General features: G+C 31.8%; 1 protein-coding gene across 1 annotated transcript; it reads right to left on the bottom strand.

The window, feature by feature from the left end:
• Positions 1-12434: 12434 nt before the first annotated feature.
• Positions 12435-16926, bottom strand: LOC129301951 (uncharacterized). Its single transcript, XM_054940584.1, has 8 exons — positions 16422-16926; positions 16161-16313; positions 15191-15274; positions 14368-14544; positions 13837-13899; positions 13669-13758; positions 13246-13586; positions 12435-13164 (listed from the first exon to the last, which is right to left on the bottom strand). Exons 1-8 carry the CDS (start codon positions 16924-16926, stop codon positions 12544-12546), a joined length of 2034 nt encoding a protein of 677 aa, XP_054796559.1. The 3' UTR covers positions 12435-12543.
• Between the last annotated feature and the right edge of the window lie 9314 nt (positions 16927-26240).

Below are 26240 nucleotides of genomic sequence, written 5' to 3'. Positions count from 1 at the left end.
AACAATTGGTGCCAACTGCGGAGCAACGATAGGGGCCACACTGGAATCATAGGCTGCTGCATTAGATCAAGTAATATTTAAATCACGTCATCTCCCTTAATCTGGATTCATTGATGAACATATATATATTGATAGATATTAAGAATGTGGATTGATCTAGATGTATGTTTAGGCATTAAAAAAATTTTAGGAATTAAATATTTTTTATGTAGAATTTAGAACATACTTAAGAGGTGTCTGACGGAAAAAAAAATAGAGAGAGCCTGTGAAAATATTATTGATAATTTGTGAGGTTGATTGTGGTTTGGAGTCTTATCTTTCATGGTTATGATCTTGCTAAAAGTTTATACCAAATACAGATTTTTTAGAATATATTTTCAAGTCAAAAGAATAGTGAACTGTTAAAATAGTTTGTTTCTCTATTTTTTTATTGCCTTTATTGCATGAATCGTTTAGCCAACCATAATATTATGCATTGACTACATATGCAAATATTTTGGTTATTTATTTGTCATGTAAGATTTTAAGAATCTCCGTAGGTATTTAAAATGATTTTATACCGTGTAAATTAATAAAATTTTGCAGGTATGAAGATTAATTTTGTAGGTATTTATATGGTTTCCAAAGCCCATTATTAAAATTAATTCTCCTTTTATAATAAATATTTAAGTCTCATGTGAGATTTTAAGAATCTTCATAGAGACTTAAATTAATCACATTATCGTGTAGGATGATAAATCCTCACAGATATCATGATTTATAATTTACATGGTAAATAAATAAACAAATTTTGCAAATAAAATAATAAACATTTTTTATATATAATATTGGTTAATTAAATTAATAAATTTAAATTATAATCACATTTTCTAATTAAATCTTTTAGTCATGTGAGATTTTTAAAACTCCGTAGACCTTAGGATAATCGTACTATCGTGTGAGTTAACAAAACTTCGCAGGTATAACGATTAAGATTTCTATATTTAAAAATATACATTGTATAATTACGCATTAAAATATATTTAAAGTGAATATTATTTAATTCTTTTATTGTGTGAGACTTTGAATCTTTACAGATATTTAGGATAATCTCGTATTGTGTAAATCAATAAGATTTTAAAGATATAAGAGCAAAACTTATGTATTAAAATTAACTCCTTTTATAATCTAAATTAATAATTTATTTAAGTCTCATGTGAGATTTTAAAAATTTTTGTAAAGACCTAAAGTAATTACATCATTATGTGGGATAATAAGTTCTCGCAGATATAGTGATTCTCAATTTTTATAATAAATAAATAATTTTTGTAAATAATGATATAATACACAATTTAGAAAAACTAATTAACCAAATTAATGCATTTAAATTGTAATCTTATTCACTAATTATATCTTTTAGTCATGTGAGATTTTTGAATCTCCGTAGACTTTTAAAATAATCATATTATCGTATGAGTCAATAAAATTTTACAGATATAACGATTAAGTTTTAAAAATATATATATATATATATATATAAATTATATATTAAAATAATTAAATTAAAGATGTATTTAAATTTAATTTCTTTATCGTGTGAGATTTTAGAATCTTTATAGATATTTAGAGCAATTGTACTACCATATAAACTAATAAAGTTGTACAGGAACTGCGATTAAATTCTCAATCATAAAACATAAAAGAAAAATAATTTTAAACTCTTTTCTTTCTTTATTCCAAAAACTCAAAATTGAGAAAATAATTAAAATCAGATTACTTTTTGCAATTTAAAACATACATATCAAAATTTTAGAAATTATTTTATTTGCAAAATGATGAATTATTTTTAATTAATTTCTTTTTAAAAAATGTTTTTACCAACAAACTTTTAAGTCCGAACTACGTGGACTTTGATCTTCATCACAGGGTATGTAGGTCTCAGAGTCAGGTTCTGAGTCAAGTCCTCCTCATAAATAAATATTTTTCACTTAATTTTTATCATTTTTATATCAAACACATGAATATAAAAGGAATAATTAAAATAATTTTAAAACTATATTAATATAGCACAACAAACTTTAAGTAACCGTTCTGACAAACGGGTGTTGTGGGGTGTCTAACACCTTTCCCACACTCAACTGACTCCCGAACCTATTCTCTGATTTTGCAAACCACCTTTATCCTCTATTAATCGGTTTCCTGAAATTTACCTCAAAATTTTGGTGGCGACTCCTCGTTCGATCCGATTCCTGCCATGAAGGTTGGGACCTTCGCTCGTGCGCCGTCCTCGTTGTATTTTTTTGGGTACGACAGCGTGTCAATCTTTATTGATGTGGACTAATAAATGGGTAAAAATACTCACAAATTCGTCAACTAAGAGCAAAAATATTTATAATGTTACTAGAGTTGGTGCAAAAGTGACCAATCCATCAAATCCCTTAAATGTTGACTGTTTAGCTGACACCCAATCAGAAGTTAACTATTTATTTTGCTGATGTAGACATAAAATATTCCCAGATAAATTTTTATAGATGTTAATCGATCATCATATGAGTACCTATAATGTTACTTTAAAAGATGCAATAGTGACCAATCCATTAAAATTCATGCCACATGATTTCTTTTCATTGCCACATCTCGCCCCATTTTTTCCTCCCTCTCCACTCATTTTTTTTGTCTGTAAAACTTAAGATTCAACATAATGAGATAAATTATACACAATTGAAGATTGAGACTAAGTACACCTCTTATGCTGCCTGACCTTAAGAACATTGTCATAATCTTAAGCAATTTTATTCATAATAGGTTCAAAATTTTCAAATGGTTTTTGCCACTGCTATAAAGAAACAAGCGATTTAATTTGATATTCGATCAAAATGACATTTTCTCATATGATATTCACACAATGATCCATTAACTTTCAAAGAATTTTATCTAAGAATATTTTTAATCCATATCAGCAAAAAATGGTCAATTTTTATTTAGGCATCTACTAAACGGTCAACATTTAAGGGATTTGATGGATTGGTCACTTTTGTACAAACTCTGGTAATATTATAGGTATTTTTTCTACTAGCCAATGACTTTATAGGTTTTTTTTTTGCTGATGACTTCATTGTATTTTTGCCCCTTTATTAGTTCACGTTAGTAAAGACTGACATATGAAAAGCACAATCAATATTTAATGGTGTTAGGTTAAAATTAATGATTTGATCACTTTTGTACTCACCCATATAACGTTTTAGGTATTTTTATATTTTTTCTCATTTTAAAATATTGGGTGCTCCTAGCTGACTATTTTGTGAGTATTTTTACCCCTTTACCCTTTGCTAAATATCAGTATGTAATCAAAGTACACAATTAAGAATTTTTTCAAGTAAGGTCGAAGTATGTGGGCCATAACTCTCATAAAGGTGCTAGGAGCATTTGTTAAGCCAAAAGGCTAACTAATTACTCATATAATCCATCTTATGTCTTAAATGTGGTTTTCTACTCATCCTCAGGCCTAATCTGAATTTGGTGATGCCCATTTTGAAGATTAATTTTGAAAAACCAATTAAACCCAAAAACTAAGTCCAGCATGTCATCAAAGCCTAAGGATTGGAAATTGGTACTTAACAGTTATTTTATTAGTGGCTCAGCTATCCATACACATCCTCCAAGAACCTTTTTTCTTTGGGGTTAAGAGGCTAAGTACAGCACATGAGCTAAGACTATGCTGGATGTAGCCTTTCTTGAGTAATTCTTTAACTTGTCAGTTCAGCTCATCTCTATATTTTGGCTTTATGTTGTAGTTTGGTAAGTTAGGAAGTTACGATCTAGGAACTAATTCTATTGCATGTTGGATATCTCTCATGGGTGGTAATTCTAAAGGTAATTCCTAAGATGCCACATCTTTAAATTCATCCAACAACTGAAACACTTCGATAAGTATAGGAGTTGGTGTGGATTGGGTAATGACTTTTAAAACAACTACAAGAATAATGTTAGCCTCCTTGCATTCTTGCACAAACTGCTTCTCTTTTAATAAGTGAAGGTTATGGCATTCTACTTTTAGACCTTTAGAGTTAAAAGAACTATTGCCTCTTGTTTATGGTTTGGAAAGGCATAAAATAATAGTCTTGCCATCATGTTTGCATGTATAGGTATTTTCTTGGCTATGAATAGTGACATCATGGTCATAGATCTAAGGTCGTCCTAATAAGATGTGCGACATATCCATGAAAACAATAACGCAAAGGACTTCCTCTTAATAGTTACCTAAACAAAAGGGCACTTGGCATTGTTGTGTTGCAGGCAAAGAAGTTTTATCAATCCAAGTGACACAAAAAGGTTTAACAATAGGCTCTGTATTAAGTCTAAGCCAAGTAACGTCGTGACTAGAGATCTAATTCCACTTACTCCCACAGTCTATGACTAACTTGCATGATTTATCACTACACTTCACAAATGTGTGGAAGATGCTATTCCTTTTTCATAAATCATCAAGTTATAGAATAGGTAATAAACATCCCATTACCCAAGATGACCTGAAGGAACTTTGTCTGCAATAATTTCTTCATCCATATTAGAGGGGCTCTCAATAAGGTCTACTATAATATTAGGTGTGCACTCAGCTAATACACCTTTTCTTAAGATTTGAGGAGTAGAGCATGTTGAGGGCATCTAGATGTTATATGGCCCTTGAAGTGACACTTGAAACACTCAATTGCAAAGTTGCTAGGATGAGAAGTGGACCCTAAGGATGCACTATTTTATAACACATTTAGCCTAACAAATTATGAAGTTAACCATTAAGGTTTAGGGTTGTTAGGGTTACTTACAAGGCTATGATTATGGTGCTAATCCATGGTTGAGAAATTGGTTTCATCTTGTAGATGAGTGTCAAGACAAATTATCTATCTCCATAGCTTCTTTGAGGGTATCTGGATAGTTTATCCTAAATTCACATTGTATGTTCGGTTTACGACTATTGATGAACCTTTCAATAGTTATTCAAGAAGCCTCGAATACGTTGTTCCTAATAAGAAGGTCATGATATCGAGACCTATATTTAGATGCTGTAGAAGTTTTTTTAAGGTTATATGTAGTTGATTGTATAGCTTGCTCTTATAGCTAGGTGGCACGTACTTTTCCTTTAGTTTTACCTTCATCTCGACCGATGTGTTTACAGGAGGTTGACCTAAGTGCTCTAAATTATCTTGGACATTTTGCCAGTATTTCCTAACAGATTCTATAAGCTTCATTTTTATTAAGCGAATACGTTGCATGTTACTCATGTTGTACCAGTTAAAAACCAATCTAAGAAGTCACTTGGGTTTAGCTTACCATCACACTCAAGTGCTTTTACCTTAACCCTTTTAGTGGTATCATCATAGTAATCATGTTGAAAGGGCTCTCAGTTATGCCTAGGGCTGATGCTCTATTCCTTAAGAAATACCTATTTTTACATGGCGACTCATATCGCTCTTGCTTATCTTGTTTAACTCAAGGCACTTTATCCTCTTCATATGGTTAGGGATTAGTCACAAGGTGAGATGGTCTGCTATGAAGGTTATTAAGACCTGTAAAAGATTGATGAGTGATCGTAATTGCAAGCCTTGTATCGACATTCTTAGTGTGCACTTGACCCTTATCATGAGGGTTGTCCATTAACCCTTCTACATATTTTTTTGGCTATTTGTCTTTTTAGTTCTTGAAAGGCATCCTATAATTCTTGATTTTTGTGTTTAGAGTCATGCTAAAATGCCATGAGATTTAAATCTATTTCATCAAGCCTTTTAGTAAGGTCAACCAAGGTCCTCAATAGAAAGTTGATGGGTATATTTATCTAGGTCCATTTAGGATTTAAGGAAGTCAAGTCGAGGTTTAATGGAATTAAGCTCTTGTTAAAAGAAGGATTGATTATCATAAAGGTCACAAATGGTCATATAAGAGTAAAAGTAGCCTAATATGCAAGTTTAGGGTGGTTCTATCCTAAAGGATAAAGGCATGCAAGTTGCATTTAATAAAAGATGAAAACCCTATTTAACAAGTCTAATCCTATGAGAACTTAAAAGTTTCTTAAGAATTATATTTATTAAATAAGTAACAACTTAAGTGAAGTTTTCATTGGAATCTTAAAGGGTATTAAAAACCCTTCAGGAAAACTATTACAAACTTTAACTAATTTAAGGTAAAAGTTGGCCCGGGTATAAGGCCGAATGTGTGTGAGGAATATGTGTGATCCTAGAATACGGAGTAGGTGTAAATCAATAACGAGTAATAAAAATATAAATTAACTAAATGAAGAACAAAATAAGGGAAATAAATTATGCACATATGTAACTTTTTTTTGCTCTTTTTTTTCTTTTTTTTTGTGCTAAATAAAATTGAGGCTACAAAATAAGCAAATAGAAAATGCTCAAAATAAATAAAATATTCATATTAAACCTTTAGAAATGCTAAAATTCAGAATAAATAAATAGAGGGTCAATTGGCCTTACTAACGCAACTTAAGAAAGTTGATTAATAAAAATATTTACCTTAATGGCCTCTCAAGATGATTTGCAGTTTTGGGAAGATTTGAGAGAGTATATTTCACGTGTAAGAAAGGGAAGTGAAATGGGCTCTAGTATTAAATTGATGTAAAACGGGAAAGAGGAGAGGGGAAGAGAGAGAAGAGAGAAAGGAGAAGGAAGAGAAAAACTATATAACTTTTATTCTAATGCCAAAACTGAATATAATTGAAGAATCCTAGGACTATTTATAGAGACTTAGAAATAATAAAAATAATAATAAATTAAAATCTAAATTAAATCATAATTTAAAAGATGAAGATAAAGTATCTAGTTAAGGTAGATATCTTATTTTATTTGAGATAATACTTAAAGATAAAATACATCTAAGATACTAAAGAAATCATAACAATCCCTAGATACTAAATCAAATTTTAATAAATCATAACTCAAATCAAATATAATTCTCATCAGTAGGATTTATAAGTTTAAGGGACTATCTCACCTAACATGTTAGTCTTTTAGGATAGACTATTCCCTTAGGTTTGTGCATGTTATATCAATACTTTTGTTGAAAAGCTAATGTCACAGAAAGAGCTATCCATAAAGGGTTTCTTCAACATGAGGTCGAGTGAAGTGCTGTGGAGTGGAATCGTCAGGGATGTCGGCTTTCTAGGGGGTGGCATTGTCACAGCTCTCACATCGAGGAGCCTCCATGGTGGCTCCACTCCACAACATTTCACTCGCCCTCTTGCCTTTTAGAACTCTATATGGGTAGCACTTTCTGTGACATTGGTCTCTCAACGAAAGTACTAATGTAAAAAGATAACCCATCTTAAAATACTAGCTTTATTGGGTGGAAGAGTCCCTTATCATACTTATAAATTTCACACTATTTGTGAAGCTTTTTAATGTTAGATTCGTGATAGTATCGTTTGTGTTAGGAAATAGGACTTAACATAACTATTAATATTGACATGAAAAATTTGTGTTTTATATTAATCGTTATAAAAATTTAACGGCATTAATAAACAGATAACTCGGAGGCAAATAAACCCCCATGAAGGCTGCACACCATCCGTCATTCCGTCAACTAAGGGGTGAGGTGAGAGAGCTGTCCTTGAATATATATCATCTCCCCGTAGTTTGTTCCTTTCGTGAGACGCATCGGCGTTTCTTTTCAAAAATAATTTAAACTGTGACTGAGAAGCTAGCTCTCATTTTTATTATAAAAAAATTCGTAAATTGATGCTAGATCATAGTTCTCAATTTTGTCTGCCACATAATCCCTCCATCTTTATGTATAGAGTATTTTTTTAAAAATTTATTTTATCCTTAAATATAAAGGATATAATAATATTTTTAAATAATTAATTAATTTTGCCATAGTTTTGAAAAAATGGAAGATATATTAATAGTGTTTTTTATTCACTACCACCATGATTTTAATTAATATTATTAGGGATAAAATTAAAAATTTATTATAATTTAATGTGATTTTAATTAAATAACGAATTTTTATTGGTATGTAAGATTCGGTTAAAAACACCTTATATATAGAAATGGAGAGAATATATTTTAAAAATTTGAAATATCACAGCACCTCCTAAAGCCTGTTTAAAAATAAGATTTATAAGAAAAAAAACCTAATTACCTCTGGCGTTTAACAAGTATTGCTATGACATAAAGAACAAAACATTCAACTATTAAGAAGATACTATAGGTATAATATGTAGACATTTGTTCCCAAACAAGTTACAAAAATTTTTGAAGTCTTGTTTCAGTATAAACAACAATACATTCGGTTATTGATAAGTTACTATATGTAATTAATAAATAGACATTCATTCATGAACAAGTTATAAAAATTAATAGGCTTCATTTAATTTTATAAGTTTTGCTCCTAAACAAATAATGAAACATTTGGTTATTGAAAAGCTGCTATACATAATTAACAAGTGGATATTTGTTTATAAACAAATTATAAAAACTAATAGGCTTCGTTTAGTTTTTTGAGTCTTACTATAATATAAACAACAAACCAAACCTATAAGTTTTTGTAACCTGTTCATCAACAAATGTTTGCTTAATAATCATATATGATAATTTGTTAATAGTTAAATGATTTCTTAGTTATATTGGAGAATGACTTGTAAAACGCCTTAGGAATAATTAAGTATTTTCTTTCAAAATTTTATTTTCAAATATGTATGTGTCCGGGTGCAGTGATATTTCATATTAATTTATGACCCTTCTTTAATATTAAAATGTTACAGGTATCCTTAATGACATTGTCGCACCTTAATACTAAGGGTATGACTAGCAAGAAATATGAAATAAATTCATATTTCATAAGCCTTAATTACATGAGGCTAAGCTAAAATATCGATAACTAAATTATATATATAATTATATAGTTAAAAATAATAAATAAATATTCTGTCAAAATTTTGGCAAAATTTTTCCTGTAAATTAGACCTCCTAAAATTTCTATAATAACCCAACCTGTCGGCCAATTCAGTAAAAGAGCTTAGCTCCATACCAGCAGATTATATATCAACAAAATTAAAAACTATGATCTAACTATTGTACATGTGGAGTATTGATATACAATCATATAATACAAAGTTTTACCACAAAGGAATATTCACAATGCACTTCCCTTTTCCAAAAACAATAGGGTTCCTCAATAGTCCACAAAAGATGTAAGGTCAGTTACAATATTGAAATTAAATATTTTTGGTGAGTAACGTTCCAATCAAAACTATAAATAAATAGTAGATATTTATGAAGAGAGTGACTAATAAACTTAATTGGAAAGCAATTAAATGAAATAATTAAACATATACTTAATTAGCAATAAATAACAAGTTTTCTCAATAACATAATCATGAAATTTAACAATGCTAATAAAATCATATAAATGTATTAAAATTTTTACTGCTTATAAAATACAAAAATTTTCAATAATAGTGCAATTCAATAAAATGCTTTTAGAGAATCAATCTAAAAATGAGAAAATTTAATTTAAATCTAGGAGGGCTTTATCAGAATGAATAACAAGCGTGGACAAACAGTCTATGACGGCAAATAATTAATCAAGTGTGGACATATAGTCCACGAGGTTAAGTAACTAATCAAGTGCAGCTGAAAACCACAAAACAAATATGGTAAGAACCACGAATCAAGCGCAGACATAAAGCCCGTAAAAACAAGTGTGAGTGCGATGCTCATCAAATCACCATCCCTCCATTCTACATGCGTTGGCCATTGCATAAGGCTAACACCTCCTATAAACACTCTACTAGCTAAGTGTACCATGACGCGCCACAGGCTAACGGAATTGCTGTTAGCATCTAGTGTTCTAAACTCAGTCCCCCTTTGTAAAATCAAGTGTGTGTGGAGTAAGAAAAATAATTTCAAAATGTTTACTTTCAAATACTATTCAACTATCTTTCTTCATTACCCAAATTTATTATCATTTCCTCCATACACGAATCATTGTATAATAGAATTAAGTAATTAAACTACTTTTGAAAAATAATACCATTATATATCCATTTTAATAATTATTTATCAATAATATAAATTATTAGTAAGATCAAAACATTGTCATTAGTAAGACAATTATTAGAAAAATCAGATTTACAAAGATATTTATACAATTTATAAAAGAATAATAGTAAAACTTAAATAAAGATATTTTTATAAATATTTTATTAAAAATTTACTTGAAATGCCACCCACTCACTTGAGGGTTTTTAAAAATTTTATAATTTGACCTCAAGTTCTCATTTACTTTAGTGATACTGCAAATGATCTAGCACATAAATCAATAATCTTTGTACCATTATAATTTTCTTTTTGAATATAGACAAGCAAAATTAACATTCAAGCTCTTCAATAATTCTCTAAATTTTTCATTAACCCCTTAAACTCTCACTGAACCCTCTAACAACTTCTATCAGGTAGTTCAGCAATACTTAGTAACATTTAACTGTAATAATTAACTTAGCTCTTATTTCAAACTTAACAAAAATCTTAATTATCATATAGTTTAACAATTTTCCTTTAAGTGCTACAAGATTCTCATGTGTAGTTCAAATTTACAAATTATATGTAAAGACATATATTCCATCAAGTAACATTTATAGTTCCTCTAGGTCCTATTGTGAAAATTAAGTAATCATATTTCCAACAATTCTTATGTTCAAATACCTTAAAACATAATATAAACCAAATCATATGAAACTTCATACTTCACAATATACTCATATTCAATTTGCAAGTAATAATTAAGAGGCATTGTCTTCATTTGAGTTTTAATTATACTTGAGTCAATTAAATTATTTGATAAATCTTAATTCATCCTTAAGTCTTTTTATAACCCATCTTCAATCATAAATTATAATAGACTATATTAATTATTCTTATATACCCTTCATTTAGACTTAATAAAACACTATACAAGCATAAGATGTAATTCTTTCTCCTCCTTTGCTCTTTTAAAATCCTAAGCACTAGTTCAAGTCACCATGCTTATAATCTTTTAAAGTTATATTATGCCAATTTAACAACACTCTTTCAAGCATTTTTACAAATATTTTAAGTGCACACCATGAGCTATAAATCATGAAATCAACATTCAAATCTTCTAACAGTTTCAAATATTTAATTCTACAACCTAAATTCAGCTCAATATCAAAATAGAGTAACACCCAACCTAAGCCAAACAGCACCTCAATATCCTAAAAAATTTTCGACAGCCAGAATTAGAAAATGAAGAACAATATCGGAAGCTAGAGGCAGAGAAGAGATTGAGCTCACCACATAAACCCCTGTGATACTTACAGTTGAGAAAGGATGAAGAGATGAAGATTGAGGGCGCACAACACACACCTCCATCGACCACAGAGCCGCAAAGAGACGGGATGACGACGGAGGAAGAAATCTAACGTTTCCAACACACCGTCTGTAAAAGCGCAGGTGCAAAGAAGGGAGTTGAAGACCACCAACAGATTCACGGGCAGCAGATGAGGAGAAAGGGAAGATGAAGCCCACACAACTCCCACTACATCAACGAAAAATTACAGAGCAAAGAGGTGAGACCGAACCTGTAGTGATGGAGATTGAAGAGGACGCTGGCGGAAGGAGGAAGAATGAAGGGAGAATGATGACTAGAGGCACAATAATGTGAGCTCGCTAGAATCGAAGAGAAATAGAGAGTTCATGTCGGTGAAGAGAGGAAGGAAATGAAAAGAATGCTCTGCTCCTAACGCGTTAAAAAGAACAAAATCTGAACTAAAAATAATATGGAAAATTGCTCTTCGAAAAATTACAAAAAAGGTACAGGAAAAATTACAAGAAAGGCATGAGAAAAATTATAAGAAAGGACACAAATTTTTTTATAATTTAAAATAAAATAAAATCAAACTTTTACTCAATAGAATTTGAATTCTAAATGTTAAAGAAGTTACTAGTATAAGTTTTATTTAAACTATCACTCTCACTTGCTACAAAACTAATTTAAATAAAATATTAATTAAAAAAAATTAATTTAATTTAATTTAAAATTTAAGTTCATATATTTTCGTAGTTTAAAACACTCTTGAAGTGAATTCGCGTGAACGGTAAAGAATGAAGTGAATAGAGCTTGCTCCCTTTACTGTACGTACCATGACTAATGCTAATGGCGCAGAATGTATGTAAAAAGAGACAAGACCAATAACCGAAAGCTGAGCTTTCATTCCATGGCCCGATCGACTCCACTCGTTTTAAGGATCTTTAATGGCGCAAACACACCAAATCAGCTTTTGATTACGGGAAAACGTTGACGCATGATAGATTCATATTCAATAAAGGTAGAGATTTGGAATATCAGAGCTGGAACTCTCCAAGCTTCTAGTTGTTCATTGAATGATCATGGGAGATTTTTATGCAGCAATGAATCTTGAAAAAGCACAAAAATGAAATCATCATTTCAAAAGACTAGCCAGAGTTGTTGATAACAGAATAGAGTGCTACTCAGCAATTGGGAGAATTAATGCAGGGAAATGTAATTAGAGTTTCAGAGAATGAGTTTCTCAGATTCTCTATTACTGGACTGCGGAACTTTACTGAAAATAGCTCTGACAAGATCAGCGTAGAGGGGGAATTGAGCTACGGCGTAGAATGTCAGAGGCAAGATAGTGGCGGCGTAGAGCGGGAATACAGCCTGCTTGAGGTTGTCCTTGAGCACGAAGAAGAACGCGGCAGAGAAAGAAACCAATATGGAAGCGATGGACACAAATAGGGAACTCAACCCCAAAAGAAGCTTGAGAGGCAAATCTTTGCGGAAATCTCTAGGTTGCTGGCGGGAAGTGAGGATGGCGAGGAACATGGTGAGAGATGTGATGGAGCAGCAGAGAGCCAAGAGGGAGGTGAATGCAAACATGTTGAAAGCTGGGTGGCGCTCCAAGTAAGGCTTACCGGTCTCCTCCTGAGTACCGCCGGGGATGGTGGTAGACGTGGTAAAGGCCACGCCGGCAATAAGGGCGGCCACGACGGAGCACGACTCCGACGTGTGGTTGAGCCACTCAGCGCCTTCTTTGACCAGGTCCTCGTGATCTTTTCTGAAAATCTCCACCGGTGTTTCCTGGTTGTTGTTGGGGAGGAATGGCACATAGCAGGGCGTTATATCCTTGATGTACTGCAAGAAAAGCCATAGATTGCATGTAAATGATATGGCTTTAATTGAAGAAGAAGAAGCAGAATGAGAAATAAGATATACCAGAAACCATTTCATTTCCCACTGCATCTGCAAGGCAGATCCAGGGATGTGCCAGGGCTTGCACCGGGAGAGCCTGGCGGCCAAGTGGAGGACAGTGTTGCCATCATTGTCTACGCCTCCAGTGAGGTTTTTCCATAGCCTCTCCTTCTCGAGAAGCTTAAAAACATGAGGTTGCCTGTACTCAACAACCACGTGCAATACATTTTGGCCCTGGGAGTTAGTTTCATGGATGGCCCCTGGTTTATCCTGTAGAATTTTCTCCAGAATTTCCAGCACTCCATTTTTGGCTGCGATAAATAGTGCGGACTCCTTTTTGTCCCATTCTTTCTTCTCTCCATCGCCTGCAAGTAAATCTAATGATTTATGGTATAGAGGTGCTGTGCAGTGCGATCTGAATAACGAAATAGAAGATATGCAACTCACCTAGGCACACGCAGCTTCCGGTTAAAGCCTTGCCATCAGCAGATCCACTGGTGCTGCCCTTGCACAGGCTTATGAGGAGTTGTCGCAATTCTTGCAAGTTTTAAAATATCAATTTAGACAACAAAAGAAGGAAAAAAAGGAGTAGGTGGGAAATGTTTTGATGTTTACCTTCCTTCGGCTTCTCTTTCCCATCATCATTTGACTTCTTCAGTTTGTTCACATCACCTGCAGCTGCAATTATTGAATGATAGATGGGCGACATTCTATTTAGAAATTTTGGCGCAAGTCTTGTCATCCATATAATCTATAGTTATATATACATATATGCTAATCAGGTATTTTTAGGCTCATTCTTTTAAGTCGATCGCTTATCCTTTTCTTTTGTTGAAATTCTAGCTTCACGAATTTAATAGATGTTAGATAAAAGGTAGGATATGGATAACTCCCCAGTGCTACCACAAAGGTCAAGAAGAATAAAGGTGCAGTCAGCTGGTTCATTCATTGTTCTCTCCCATTCTATCCACTCTCCCAAATTCCCGTGTCAATATTGTTAATATAATGCTTCAACATTTATGTTTCTCGATCCACATGATAAGGAAAGGAAAAAACAAACGATTATCGATTTAGATGTCTCCATGAGGTAGAATTAACGATGGGAGATAAAAATACTGAAAACCGTGTTTGGCATATCGATCTTACGAGATTGGGGAAATTTCTTTCCGTCATCGACGGTAGGAGGTCGAAACAAATAGCTTTGGAGTGCACTTCCACCTCCAACGTATGCTATATCTTTGTGCTTCCACAGTTGATCCAGTATTCGGCGACACCACACATGCTTTTGTTTCTTCTTCTTTAAATCCTTTAGATCCCGTAACCCTTTAAGTAATATAAACAAAACCGCACGTTGTACGCACAGCAGAGCATTAAAAACATAATATCAATGGATAAGATTTATGTATTTAACCTTATGCTTATATCAAATCAAATCATGACATGTGGATCTTAATGTATTAATTTAATTAATGAAAAAAATTTATTATGAAAAAGTAATTTATAAAAAATCCACAAGTCTTGATTTGATTGGATACAAGTATATAAGCCTAAATATATGAGTTTTTTCCTGTATTAATTATATATAAGCACAAGCCCAGCTTGTTAATTACTATTATTAATTATCACTAGGTAGAGGAAGAGAGGGTACCAAGGGCTTCAGGGACAAGCCGAATAAAATAGGCGAATGCACGCGCTGAAATGTCATAACATGTCCAATAATTTGGCGGCACATTTTCATATCCGTCGTCGTGACTTGGGTTTTCTGCATCCGCTGCTCCTTTTTACAACAAAACATGAACGGTAGATTTTAATATAATTATAATTTATAAAGGCATATGCATGGATCAAACTCCAAGAGCCCACACCTAGCTTTCTTCCTTCATGAATCTATTATCTACTTCAAAACTGACTGAGTAAAATTCAAAGAGATACATGAGTCTATGTTTTCGTTAATTACTATCGAACTTGCCTGTAGTCTGGGTTTTTTGAACTGAATTTAACCATTTGTTCTTTGAGCGCTGTTCGAGGCTCCTCAATGGCTCCACGATCATGCCTTCCGCCAGGAAAATAAATAAATAAAGATCTCAATATAAACAAAAATTGCAGTTTTTTTTCATTTTGTGGAGGAAATAAATAATTTAATTAACCCGAGAATTGGGCGGCGCACTCGCTAATGATAAAGGGGTCAATTATTGAAGTAACTAGGAGATAGTATTTCTTGAAAAATATAAGCAATAATTATAATTTAATTTTTTTAAAATTAAATTAAAAAATGTCATCCATGCATGTTTAAAGGTGGTACTCTTTTTTTTTGGAAAAATTATATTTATATCTCATGTAAAAGAATTAATTATTATAAAATTCATTAATAACTGAACTAAAATACTTTGTCACAGTTCATTTTGAGATTTTAACGTAATTTCCCCCTTTTTTTTGGAAAAATTATGTCTAGATTTCACGAACAAAAGTTTATTATCGAAAGATCTCATAAATTTTATAAAATACTCCTAATTTTTAAATCCTTACATTGACAACTTAATTAGTGACATTGACAATTAGCAATAACTATTGACAATTGGGTAATGACAAATTGTCAATAACTATTGCCCAATTGTTAATACCTTTAATCAAGTTGTTAATATTTTTAATTAAGTTGTCAATGTGTAGAATTTATGATTTAAGAGTATTTTATAAAATTTATGAAACTAGCAATAAACTTTCATCTGTGGATGTAATTTTTCCTTTTTTTTCCCCTTTCTTTTCATGAACTGCAGCTATCCCTTGTCGGGTAACGCAAGACTGGAGGAGGCCCAAGAAGGGAGAGAAAAGAAGTGAAAAGCGGGGCCCCGTGGATCTTGTCGAAGTTGGCTCCTACTTTTTTTTTTCTAATTTATTTCTAACGAGGGCGAAAAATAAATAAATGCTTGGGTGACACTTACAGTTGTAGACAAGCTTGCTATACCATCTAAAATTGCTGCTGCTTTCGAAGGAGGAAGGTTTGTTGGCCAGGATATGCAGAGGGGTAGTCCCCTTTTCATCCACAGAGCCCACGATCTGGTCTCCGTACAGACGAATTATTTCAAATGCCAACTCTGTGAATGCGAACACGATCCCCAATATTAACAAAGGCCACATACAGATAAATGAATAATAAGAAGTGAGCATTATGATGAAGCTAACATAGCTAATTAAGGACTAACCAAAGTGCTCTCGGCGAATGGTGCAGTGAAGGACCGTCTCTCCATCGCTGGTTCTTTTGCAGGGCCCACTAGACTTGTCCGGGCAACGAGAGTACAGGTAAAGGAAAGCTTCCATGTGGCCGTGAAGAGCAGCCAGAAAGAGAGGCGTCTCTCCCTTCTTGTTGCGAGCTTCAATCGGCTTGTGGTTGCCTTGATCAGCTTCAGCGATGCTTACGCACATCTTGAGGGACCCTCTTGATGCTGCACAGTGCAGTGGGGCATCGCCTCGATCATTCCTTGTTTCCAGCGCCGATAACAGCGTGCCTTTTCTCTTCATTTCATCCACTAGTTGCGCCACCATATCTGCTCTGTCGTCGTTCACCGCCACATGCAAAGCAGTGTCGCCGGAGCTGTTGATTGGTGTCGTGTGAATGTTTTCATCGCTTTTGTATATCATCAAAGCTTCACCCCATTTACCTTGCAGCGTGGAGTTGTATACACTGTGCGCCGTCATCATAACATCCATACCGGAATCCATATGTTGCATTTTGCAGTGATGCGAGAACCAGCAACTCTGTGTGTGTGTTGGACACTAATTAAGATGGTGGTGGTGTCACTTTGCTCTCAAAACTCGCTTTTTATACTGCAAGATTAACGTCTCCCCACTGTGCTGCTAAACTCCTCCCATATGACTGTACATCTACAGTACAGAGGAATCTTTGGGAAGCAAGTAAGCAACAATGTTACCTTTCATTATGGAAGGAGCTAGGTGGTACCTTTTGCGCTCTTTTCATTTTGTTATATATGTGGAGCACGAGATGTTTATCACTTCAAATCTGATGTGATTACCAACGTTAACCTAAAAACATCTCCTACGACGTTATCATGTCCCTCCACCTGAATGTTGTGATTCTGTTCAAGTTGATAATTTCTTCTAGCAAGCACAAGCTGGAGCAGGCTTCAACTTCACGGACAGCGCAGATTCTCTCTCTCAAAATATTGAAGAAAAATGTTAGAAATCTTCCAATTATGTTGTTACATATATATATATATATATATATGTATGTATGTATGTATGTATGTATGTATGTATATGAGAGTTGGGATTCAAATCACCAATTGCTTGTTAAAGTGACAAGAGTTCCTTCAACTCATCTCAATTATAGTTAGCTTGTTTAAGTTGATAAATGCTTGTATATTATCACATAACTATATATTTTGAGATAGATACACGTGTGTGTGTGTGTGTGTGTGATCTGACAATATATCTACTAACCGAACATGCTCTTCGGAAACGATATTAATTTCGTTCAGCAAATTATGGGTTACGGACACGCATGTTAACAACAAAATATGTGAATATAGTGAAGGAGTGCGAATTCAATTTATATTATTTGAAAAATGAAAAAGAAATTTAAATAAAAAGAGAGTGTGACAAAATAGAAAGGGGTGCGAAGAGGATCTGTCTATGAATATATGCACGTCATCTTCCCGTAGTTCATTCCTTTTGTAAGAGACAACCTGATTTCTTTTGAAAAATAGCTTCAACTGTGAGAAGCAAGCTCTCATTGGCCGAAACAAAAGAACCCCAATTTGATGCCAACTCTTCGATTGATTTAGTTCTCATTTTCGTGTGCCTCAAACTTTAAATAGTAAGAAAAAAATTTTCGAGAATTGAATGCGTGTAATGGTTAAAAAAAGCAAAGACTATGTCCCATCCGTAGCAGATCACGCGAAAGCGGAGCCCGCGGGGTGTTTGTTCAGAGTTGAAAGAAACTTCTGATTCATACGTGCCGGCAAAGGGTATTCACTCTAAAGGGACCATTCTCAAATCAAATTAATGTACGCTGCAACGGCACTATTTTAAAGCTCCCCTATTCCCAAAAAGAAAAAAAAAAAAAAAAAGCTCCCCCAATGGCCTAGTGATTCTTTTTAATAATGTTTTCTCTCACTCTTCTTCTTTTCTAATAAATTATCCATGGCTAAGTACCTTCCAAACAAATTAGCAATCTTGAAAATCACAAAATTGATAAATCGGCACTTTAAGAGCTTTCGCTTTAATTTGCCTGCGAAAAGCACCAGCCATGTACCCACGTGCTTCACCGCTAACATAGCAATCTTACAAAAGTGAATGTATATTTCGTGTCCTTCGCCCCGGTAGGATATTTGTGAAAGTTTGATGTGTCAATTTTTGAGATGTTCTGTAGATTGTTAAGAGTAATTAATGTGTTTGTTTCATGATGTCTTTGATCACAAATAAAAAATTCCTTGGCATCCATTAATTTGATTCATTTTTTGAGAAAATCTTAAGTGGATCAAGTGCATTATATCATTTGTAGTATGTCAAATAAAAATATGACATTTAGATGACATAAAAATAAATTAATTTTAATATTAATAAATAGTAGAGAGACATTAAATACAAAAGACAGGTTTAATTACACATTTTTAACCACAGTTATAAAATTAACTGTGGTTATAATATATTAAATGGAAATTTCAATAATTAAAGCTAAAAATTGTGTAATTATAACAACATTTAAACAAAATATTATGTCATTATAACTATTAAAAATTTAACTACAAGTTTTTCAAATTTAAGTTATATATATAATAATTAATAATTATTTAAATAAATTAAATGATATGAACACTATTAAAAAAAGAAAATTTTTAAAAAATAAAGTATATCACAACAGACCATAAAAGGCCTGCGGTAATATCTATACCACAATTTGCAAAAGAAAAAAGTAATTTTTTTCAAACAATAAAGGGTATTATAACAAGCCGTAAGCAGCTTGTCGTGATAACTCACAGCTTCACATAAAAATATAAATAAATGATGCCCATAGCTCTACTTACGGGAATTTAAAACAAAAGAATTTGAAAAAAATAAAGAATATCATGATAGGCCATTACCAGGTTGTTGTGATCTCTCCAGCTGCATTAAAAAAAAATTCTCAAAAAAAAAGATGATTGGGTTATAATGGCATGCCATTAACGGCCTATCGTGATAACCCATGCTGCAATTAAAAAGAGAATTGTTTTTTTAAATTAAATAATTGGGTATCATGGCAAGCCATATCACAAGTAGATTTAACAAAAAAATATTTTTTTCAAAAATAAAATATATCACAACAAGCATTAAAATACATGTCGTGATAACCCATGTTGCATTAAAAAAAAGAAATTTTTATTAAATGATATGCCATTAATGGCTTGTCGTGATATCACTATCTGATTAAAAAAAATTAAAAATTACATAAGGGATATCATGACAACAATTAACGACAGATCTAAGATAGACATGTTGCTAATATGAGAATACAATAATAGTTCCTCCCCAGAACTATCGTTATATGTTTCCTTTTTAAATTTAACCTGCCCCACAGTTGTACTCCACAGTTCATTTTCTCCTTCCTTCCTTTAGCTCGTCGCTCCCTCTCCACCTTCAACTCTCTTTCAGCTGGTAACCGTTAGCTCTCATCCCCTCTACCTTCAGCTTGTGCCTTTAGCTCTCGCAGCCTCCACCTTTAGCTAACATTTTGCCCGTAGCTTACCCTACCCTTCAACTCCATTCCTCTTCCTTTGCCTTCAGCTCTTCCTCTTTCAATGATCCTCCTCTCATCCTTTAGCTCACATTCAGCTCACCTGTAGTTGTGGGTCCTCTTTTTTCAGCCATAGCTGTTGGTTCCCTTTCCTCAGCCTTCAGCTTGCCTATATCCAGGTATTTTAACTGTTTTATTTTTTTAATGTTTTTTCTCAGCTATCTTTTAATATTTTTATAAATTATTTATTTTTAATGTAAATTTCATATAAAATTTTTGGGCATAATTTTACCACCCATTATGCATGTTCAGCTCTTTTTTATTATATTTTTTATTATATTAATTATTTAATTTCAATATACATTTGATATAAAATTTTTAGGCATAAAATATTTATTCTTATTTTAATTAGGTAATAATTTGTTAGCTTTAATTGGTTGTGGATTCTATCTATAGTTATTGATTATTCATTTTTAATTTGTTAAGTAGTCAATTTTTTTAAAATTTCAAAATATAAAATAGTACTTATTTATATTGTAATTTGATAATTATTTGATAGCTTGAGTTGATTGTGAATTCTCAAGAATATAATTGTTAATTATCCATTTAGATTTATTGCAATTATTTGATAGCTTGAATGTGTGAAAAAATTTGAATTGATTGTGGACTAGAGTTTATAATTGTTTATTATGTATCTAGATTTGTTGAAATTAGTCAAATGAGGGTATAATTCCTGAGGAATGTCAATTTACAAGGTGTTATTATGTCAATTTTTTTAATTCATAAGTTAAATTTGATAATTATTTGATAGCTTAAATTGATTGTGAATTCTTAAGAGTATAATTGTTGATTATCCATTTAGATTTGTTACAATTATTTGATAGCTTGAATGTGTGAAAAAGCTTGAATTGGTTGTGGATTAGAGTTTGTAATTGTTTATTATGCATTGAGATTTGTTGAAATTGGTCAAGTGAAGGTTTAGTTCCTGAGAAATGTCAATTTACGAGGCGTTGTGCTGTTAATTTTCTTAATTCATAAATTAAATTTTGTAATTATTTGATAGCTTGAATTGGTTGCGGATTCTTAAGAGTATAATTGTTGATTATCCATTTAGATTTGTTGCAATTATTTGATAGCTTGAATGTGTGAAAAAGCTTAACTTGGTTGTGGATTAGAGTTTATAATTGTTTATTATGCATTGAGATTTGTTGAAATTGGTCAAATGAGGGTCTAGTTCCCAAGGAATGTTAATTTATAAGGCATCATGCTACAATTGTTTTTTTAATTCATAAGTTAAATTAGTTGTTCATATTTGAATTAGGTAATCATGAATCATAGTTGGAAAGATGCTTTGTATACAAGTGATAAATATGAGAGGGGGGTAGACCAATTTTTAAAATTTGTGAAAAACAATGTTCCTAATAATAAAGGATTGTTCTATTGTCCTTGTATTAAATGCTTGAATGGATTGCGATGAAGTCCTGTGGAGATAAAAAATCACCTAATTTGTTTCGGTTTCTACAAAATGTATACACAATAGGTGTTGCATGGTGAATCTAGAAAATGCAATGTAGTGCCACAGGATGAGGATGATAATATGGATTTGTTTGATCGATTAGAGAATATGCTAAGTGATATTGGTGTTGAAGATGTTGAAAAAGTACACAAATATGAAAGCTTATGCAATGATTCAGAGAAGCCTTTGTATCTAGGGTGCACAGTATACACAATTAACAGCTATTTTAAGTTGTTCAACTTAAAAGAAAAATATGGATGGGGCAATAAGAGTTTCACAAAGTTTCTTATACTATTAAAAGAGATGCTTCTAAAGGATAATGAACTTTCAAGTAATTACTATGAGGCAAAAAAAATATTATGTGCAATGAGTTTGGGGTACCAAAAGATACTACTTGCCCCAATGACTATATATTGTAGTTGGAAGAGTTGATATCGTTAGATTCTTTCTCAAATTTGTTGTTATTTGTTGTTTCTACTTAGTTGTCGACGGTGAGTGCATTTAGTGTCTATTTGCTCTTCCTCCTCAATTTTTGGCATCGTGTGTGTGCTTGATCTTTTTTTCCTTTCTCTTCAAGTAGTGGATGCCATGTCAGTAGGTATGGTAAGTTTAATCTCTCTTCTCTTTTGGTAAAAAATTATGTCTCTACTTTTTCTTGTTACTGCCGTGAATTGCTTGAGAAAATTGAGGAGCTGAATTGGTTAATGCTATACATATTTTTATCATGATGCTAAGCTAAATGTTGATTATAAAATGTTTGCCATCAAGTGTTATCGCAAATAGACGGGTAATCACAAGTGCAAAATATTTTAGAGATATCGTTCCCACAAAGGTTTAGAAAAATGAAAGTTAAAATTCACTATTAATCTTTGAGTTAGGTTGAGGAAAATCAAGAGTATGTTTGTGTGAAAGTAATGAAAATTAAATTAAAAGTGTTTAAGTAATTAAAATTTGTTGAAACCTTGACTTCAAGAGGTGACAATCTAGGATTAGCTATTCCCTTTATATTTTATAAAACTTAAATTAATTTCTCTCAAATAGATTTTTAATAAAAATAAGTGTTAGTTTAAGATTTTAATTTACTTAAAAAAATTTCTCAAGTCAAAATTAAGTATATTTGCAAACACTAAAATTTTACAATCTCTTAAAAATAATTAGTGAAAACAAGTTTTAAGTCCCAATCTTAATACGACTATGAAGGGTTAATAAAATATCTCTATTTTATCAACAAAATCATCAATTTATCTTCATAAATTTTAAATCCAACACTATTTTATCCAAGTTCTACACCTAAATTAGTTTTCTCAAGCATAATCTAAGTGAACAAAACAATCTAAATGGTGATCAAGCACTTAGAAACATTAAGCATAAGATAAAATAAACACATATATTTCATTAACTACTAAAAGAAAGGAATATTCAACTCTTAATCCATATAAAAGTTTGAAAGAATTCTAGAGCAAGAGAACTAGCTACTCATGTTCATAAAAGAGCATAACAAATGTACAACATTCATATTAGAAACAAAGAGATAAAAGGGAAGAGATGCAAAAAATCAAGGGAATCTTCAATTCAAGGCCAAATCTCCCTCAAAAACTCAAACCCTGACAGAGCAAGCCTTCAAGAACCTTTAAAAGTCATAGCTCCCTATTCCAAGTCCTAAAATTTCACTTATGTAACCCTAGTTTCAAGTTTAATTCCAAAACTCATAATTTCAACAAAGGGCTTTTGGCTATGGCTAAAGCCTTGGCTGCGGCCAAAACCTCGTGGCCACTACTTTGGCTATTGCCAAATGCATCAGTGGTTTTTTGTCTCTAGCTTTCAGATGAGACTAAAGGTTTGTTAGCTAAGGCTGAAAGTTCTTGAACTACGGCTTAATTCTTTACTCTTTCTTTTGTCTTTTTCTTAATGTAATGACTTTATCACTCCTTTGCTTTTCAAATCATGCTCCAACAATCTAAGAAGGTAAGAAATTTTGTGAGGTCTAAGCTAATCTTTACCAAGATAAAAAATTATGCACAATTTACACCATTATTTTGCCATTTAAATCCAAGTATGAGATATGCATATTTTCCTATTATATGTATCAAAAATATGCACAATTTCATCAAAAAGCATATGAAATTGTATGAAAATGCGCTAAGATAACATACATTTTTATAGGTTATCATAAAGTTTAAGTGGAAAGTTGATTAAATGTGATTTGAATTTGGATGTCCTCAACATGTTCATGAAATTGCTTGAATGAAGAATTTATATACTGTTTTGGATAATATTGAATGCTATTTCATTAATGTTGAGCTAAAGATTGATAAAGAAATAAAATGTTGAAAATTGTTGAATTTGCTTGGATGCTTGCCTCATGATTTAGTTAATGGTGATGTTCTCATAGTGCTTGTAAATATGCTTGAAAGATTTATTGGTGAAAATAAAATTATTAAATTTGTATAGTAGAACTCAGAGGAATTGTATAGCTGAATTACTCATTGAAATTGTATAGCACCTAAAGAAAAATTATTAAATTAAATGATAATTAAGATTTTATTAAGTTTGGAATACGAGTTGTGCTGATGGCGGGGGAATCTCAAAACAAGAGTCACCAACACAAAAGGTGAGAGAGGAAAAAGAGACAGAAAATATATAGACAGGCGAGAATGAAGCGAAGCCCTGGGCTTTTGCCACTTTGTGTGTGTGTGTGTGTGTGTGTGTGTTTGTGTGTGTGTGTGTAGGTCATACACAGAATACCAATCGTAAGCTGGATAATGCTTTTCTTCTCCAAGGTTTTCACAGTTTACGCACGACCCAGGGACAAACTTTTCTATTCATTCAGAATCTCCGAGATGAAATCTATTCATATTCATGACTGTTCAATTTATTATGTTTCTTTTTAAATTACCAGAAAAATACTAGCATCCCTTGTTGGATCAAGCTAATTTCTTTATCCTAAAAGGGCAAAAACTATAGTCAATATTCTGTTGGATCGCGGGAGAGATGTGGAAATTCATGAACGTGAGATTATTTACTTTGTACATACTTGTAAAATTATGAATAAAAATGTGTCTAGTAAAATTTCAACCTGGACAATATATAATAATTAAGATATTATATTTTTTTAACTTTAATATTTTTGTATCTTAAATTAATATTTTAAAAATAGACTTATTAAAAATTATATTTAAATTAAAAAAACATAGAGAATAATAAGATTTATAACATCCAAACCAAATCTCAACGATTCAGATCACATTTGTATTAGATGTAGACTTCCATTACATTTTAACAAATATATTTTACAAATGAACATTTAAAATATATATTTATATATTTTTCAAATAATAAATATTAATTTTAAGAAAATATATATAATTAATCCTTTGAATTTAGAAAAAGATGGAGGGACCAACAGCGGTTTGGTCTAGCAGAATGGGCTCGTCCAACATTTTTAGTATCCAACTTTGTTTCAAACAAGATTATTTCTAATAGAATAATAATAAGTGTGAGCAATCAAAACAAAAGGATGAAGGAACATGCTTTATAATTTTATCAAATCAAATCACAACATACTGATCTTAAATTTAAAAGTAAGTTAATAATAAAAATGAATTATTTTAGGTATACAAGCTAACTTTGAGTATCTAATTGTCTTATTAAATTTAATGTGAACGATTTTAAGAACAACTAAGGTTGACTAGTTGATATTCATATATATATACACTTGTGCGTCCTTATATGTTTGTGTCTTTCTGTTTGAAATTGAATCACTAACCACAGTTGGAGGGTGCTATTGACTCAAAGCTGTAGATGGGATTCATACTATTGTGTAGAGTGTAAACTTGGAGGTGTTTCGCTTGACGCTTGTTATAGTTTGATAGTACAAATTATTGCATTTAATTACTGGCCAAAAAAATAATTGTATTTAATTAGGTCTTGCAAATTACCATGAAAAAAATACGTAAATTATTTCTTTACGTTTTTTTACGACGAATCGCAAACGTTATTTCTTTGAGCAAACTTGACCATGTATTTAACTGGAGGGTATTCATATGCAAAGCACAAAGAACGCACCTACTTTTTCAATCTGCGGCGGAAAAGCAAGCATTTAAGATCAGAAAATCTAAGTTCAAATGCTATCAGTGGTACATTTGGATGCAAAAGAATTTGGATTTAGATTTTAGATTTGACCCAAATCCAAAGAATATGTTTTGTTACAACTTATTTGTAATTATAATTTCAAATTTTTTCTAAGAGATAGTTATTTGAAATTTCACATACTCCAACTTTTTTGTTTTATTCACATTTTCACTATTGATACATGTGTTAATTTCACCACTCCTCTCATTTTTCATTCTCCTCTCTTACAAATTGAAGAATAAAGGTAAGTTTGTCACTTTCATTTTTTTTTTTGCTTCAATTACCGGCTTGTCTCTCTTTTATATCCAAAAGTTACACTATCCAACATAGAACTTTAAATATGAGATGTTAAATATGAGATTTTAAATATAAAATTTAAATGAAAATCCATCAATTCAAATATAGCTTAAGTCAATTGGGAGGGGAACAAACAAACCAAAACAAAAACAAAACAAAAAAAAAGATATATGAATTAGATGAAAATAGAAAGGGTGGAAATTTCCCGGCCAGAAATAATATATATATATATATATAAACACACACACATACTATGATAGATGGCCAAAATGATGTGATTGGGGAACCTTAGTAACAATGGCTTTGAAAATTAAAAGATTCAGGTAGAGCGGAAACTGTGCGATTGCA

This window comes from Prosopis cineraria, unplaced genomic scaffold (assembly GCF_029017545.1).
Source record: "Prosopis cineraria cultivar Desert tree isolate PC_DT_omini unplaced genomic scaffold, ASM2901754v1 PC1, whole genome shotgun sequence".
NCBI lineage: Eukaryota > Viridiplantae > Streptophyta > Magnoliopsida > Fabales > Fabaceae > Prosopis > Prosopis cineraria.
Note: the sequence above shows the minus strand (reverse complement) of the source record. Positions and strands in the feature narration are given on the sequence as shown.

Excerpts from the sequence above, each read along its gene's own strand:
- LOC129301951 (XM_054940584.1), bottom strand. The coding sequence starts at position 16,926 with ATGGATGTTATGATGACGGCGCACAGTGTATACAACTCCACGCTGCAA. Across the intron at positions 16,314-16,421 it reads CATTCGCCGAGAGCACTTTG|AGTTGGCATTTGAAATAATT; the intron begins GTTAGTCCTTAA and ends TCGCATTCACAG. Across the intron at positions 13,587-13,668 it reads CGGAAGCTGCGTGTGCCTAG|GCGATGGAGAGAAGAAAGAA; the intron begins GTGAGTTGCATA and ends ATTTACTTGCAG.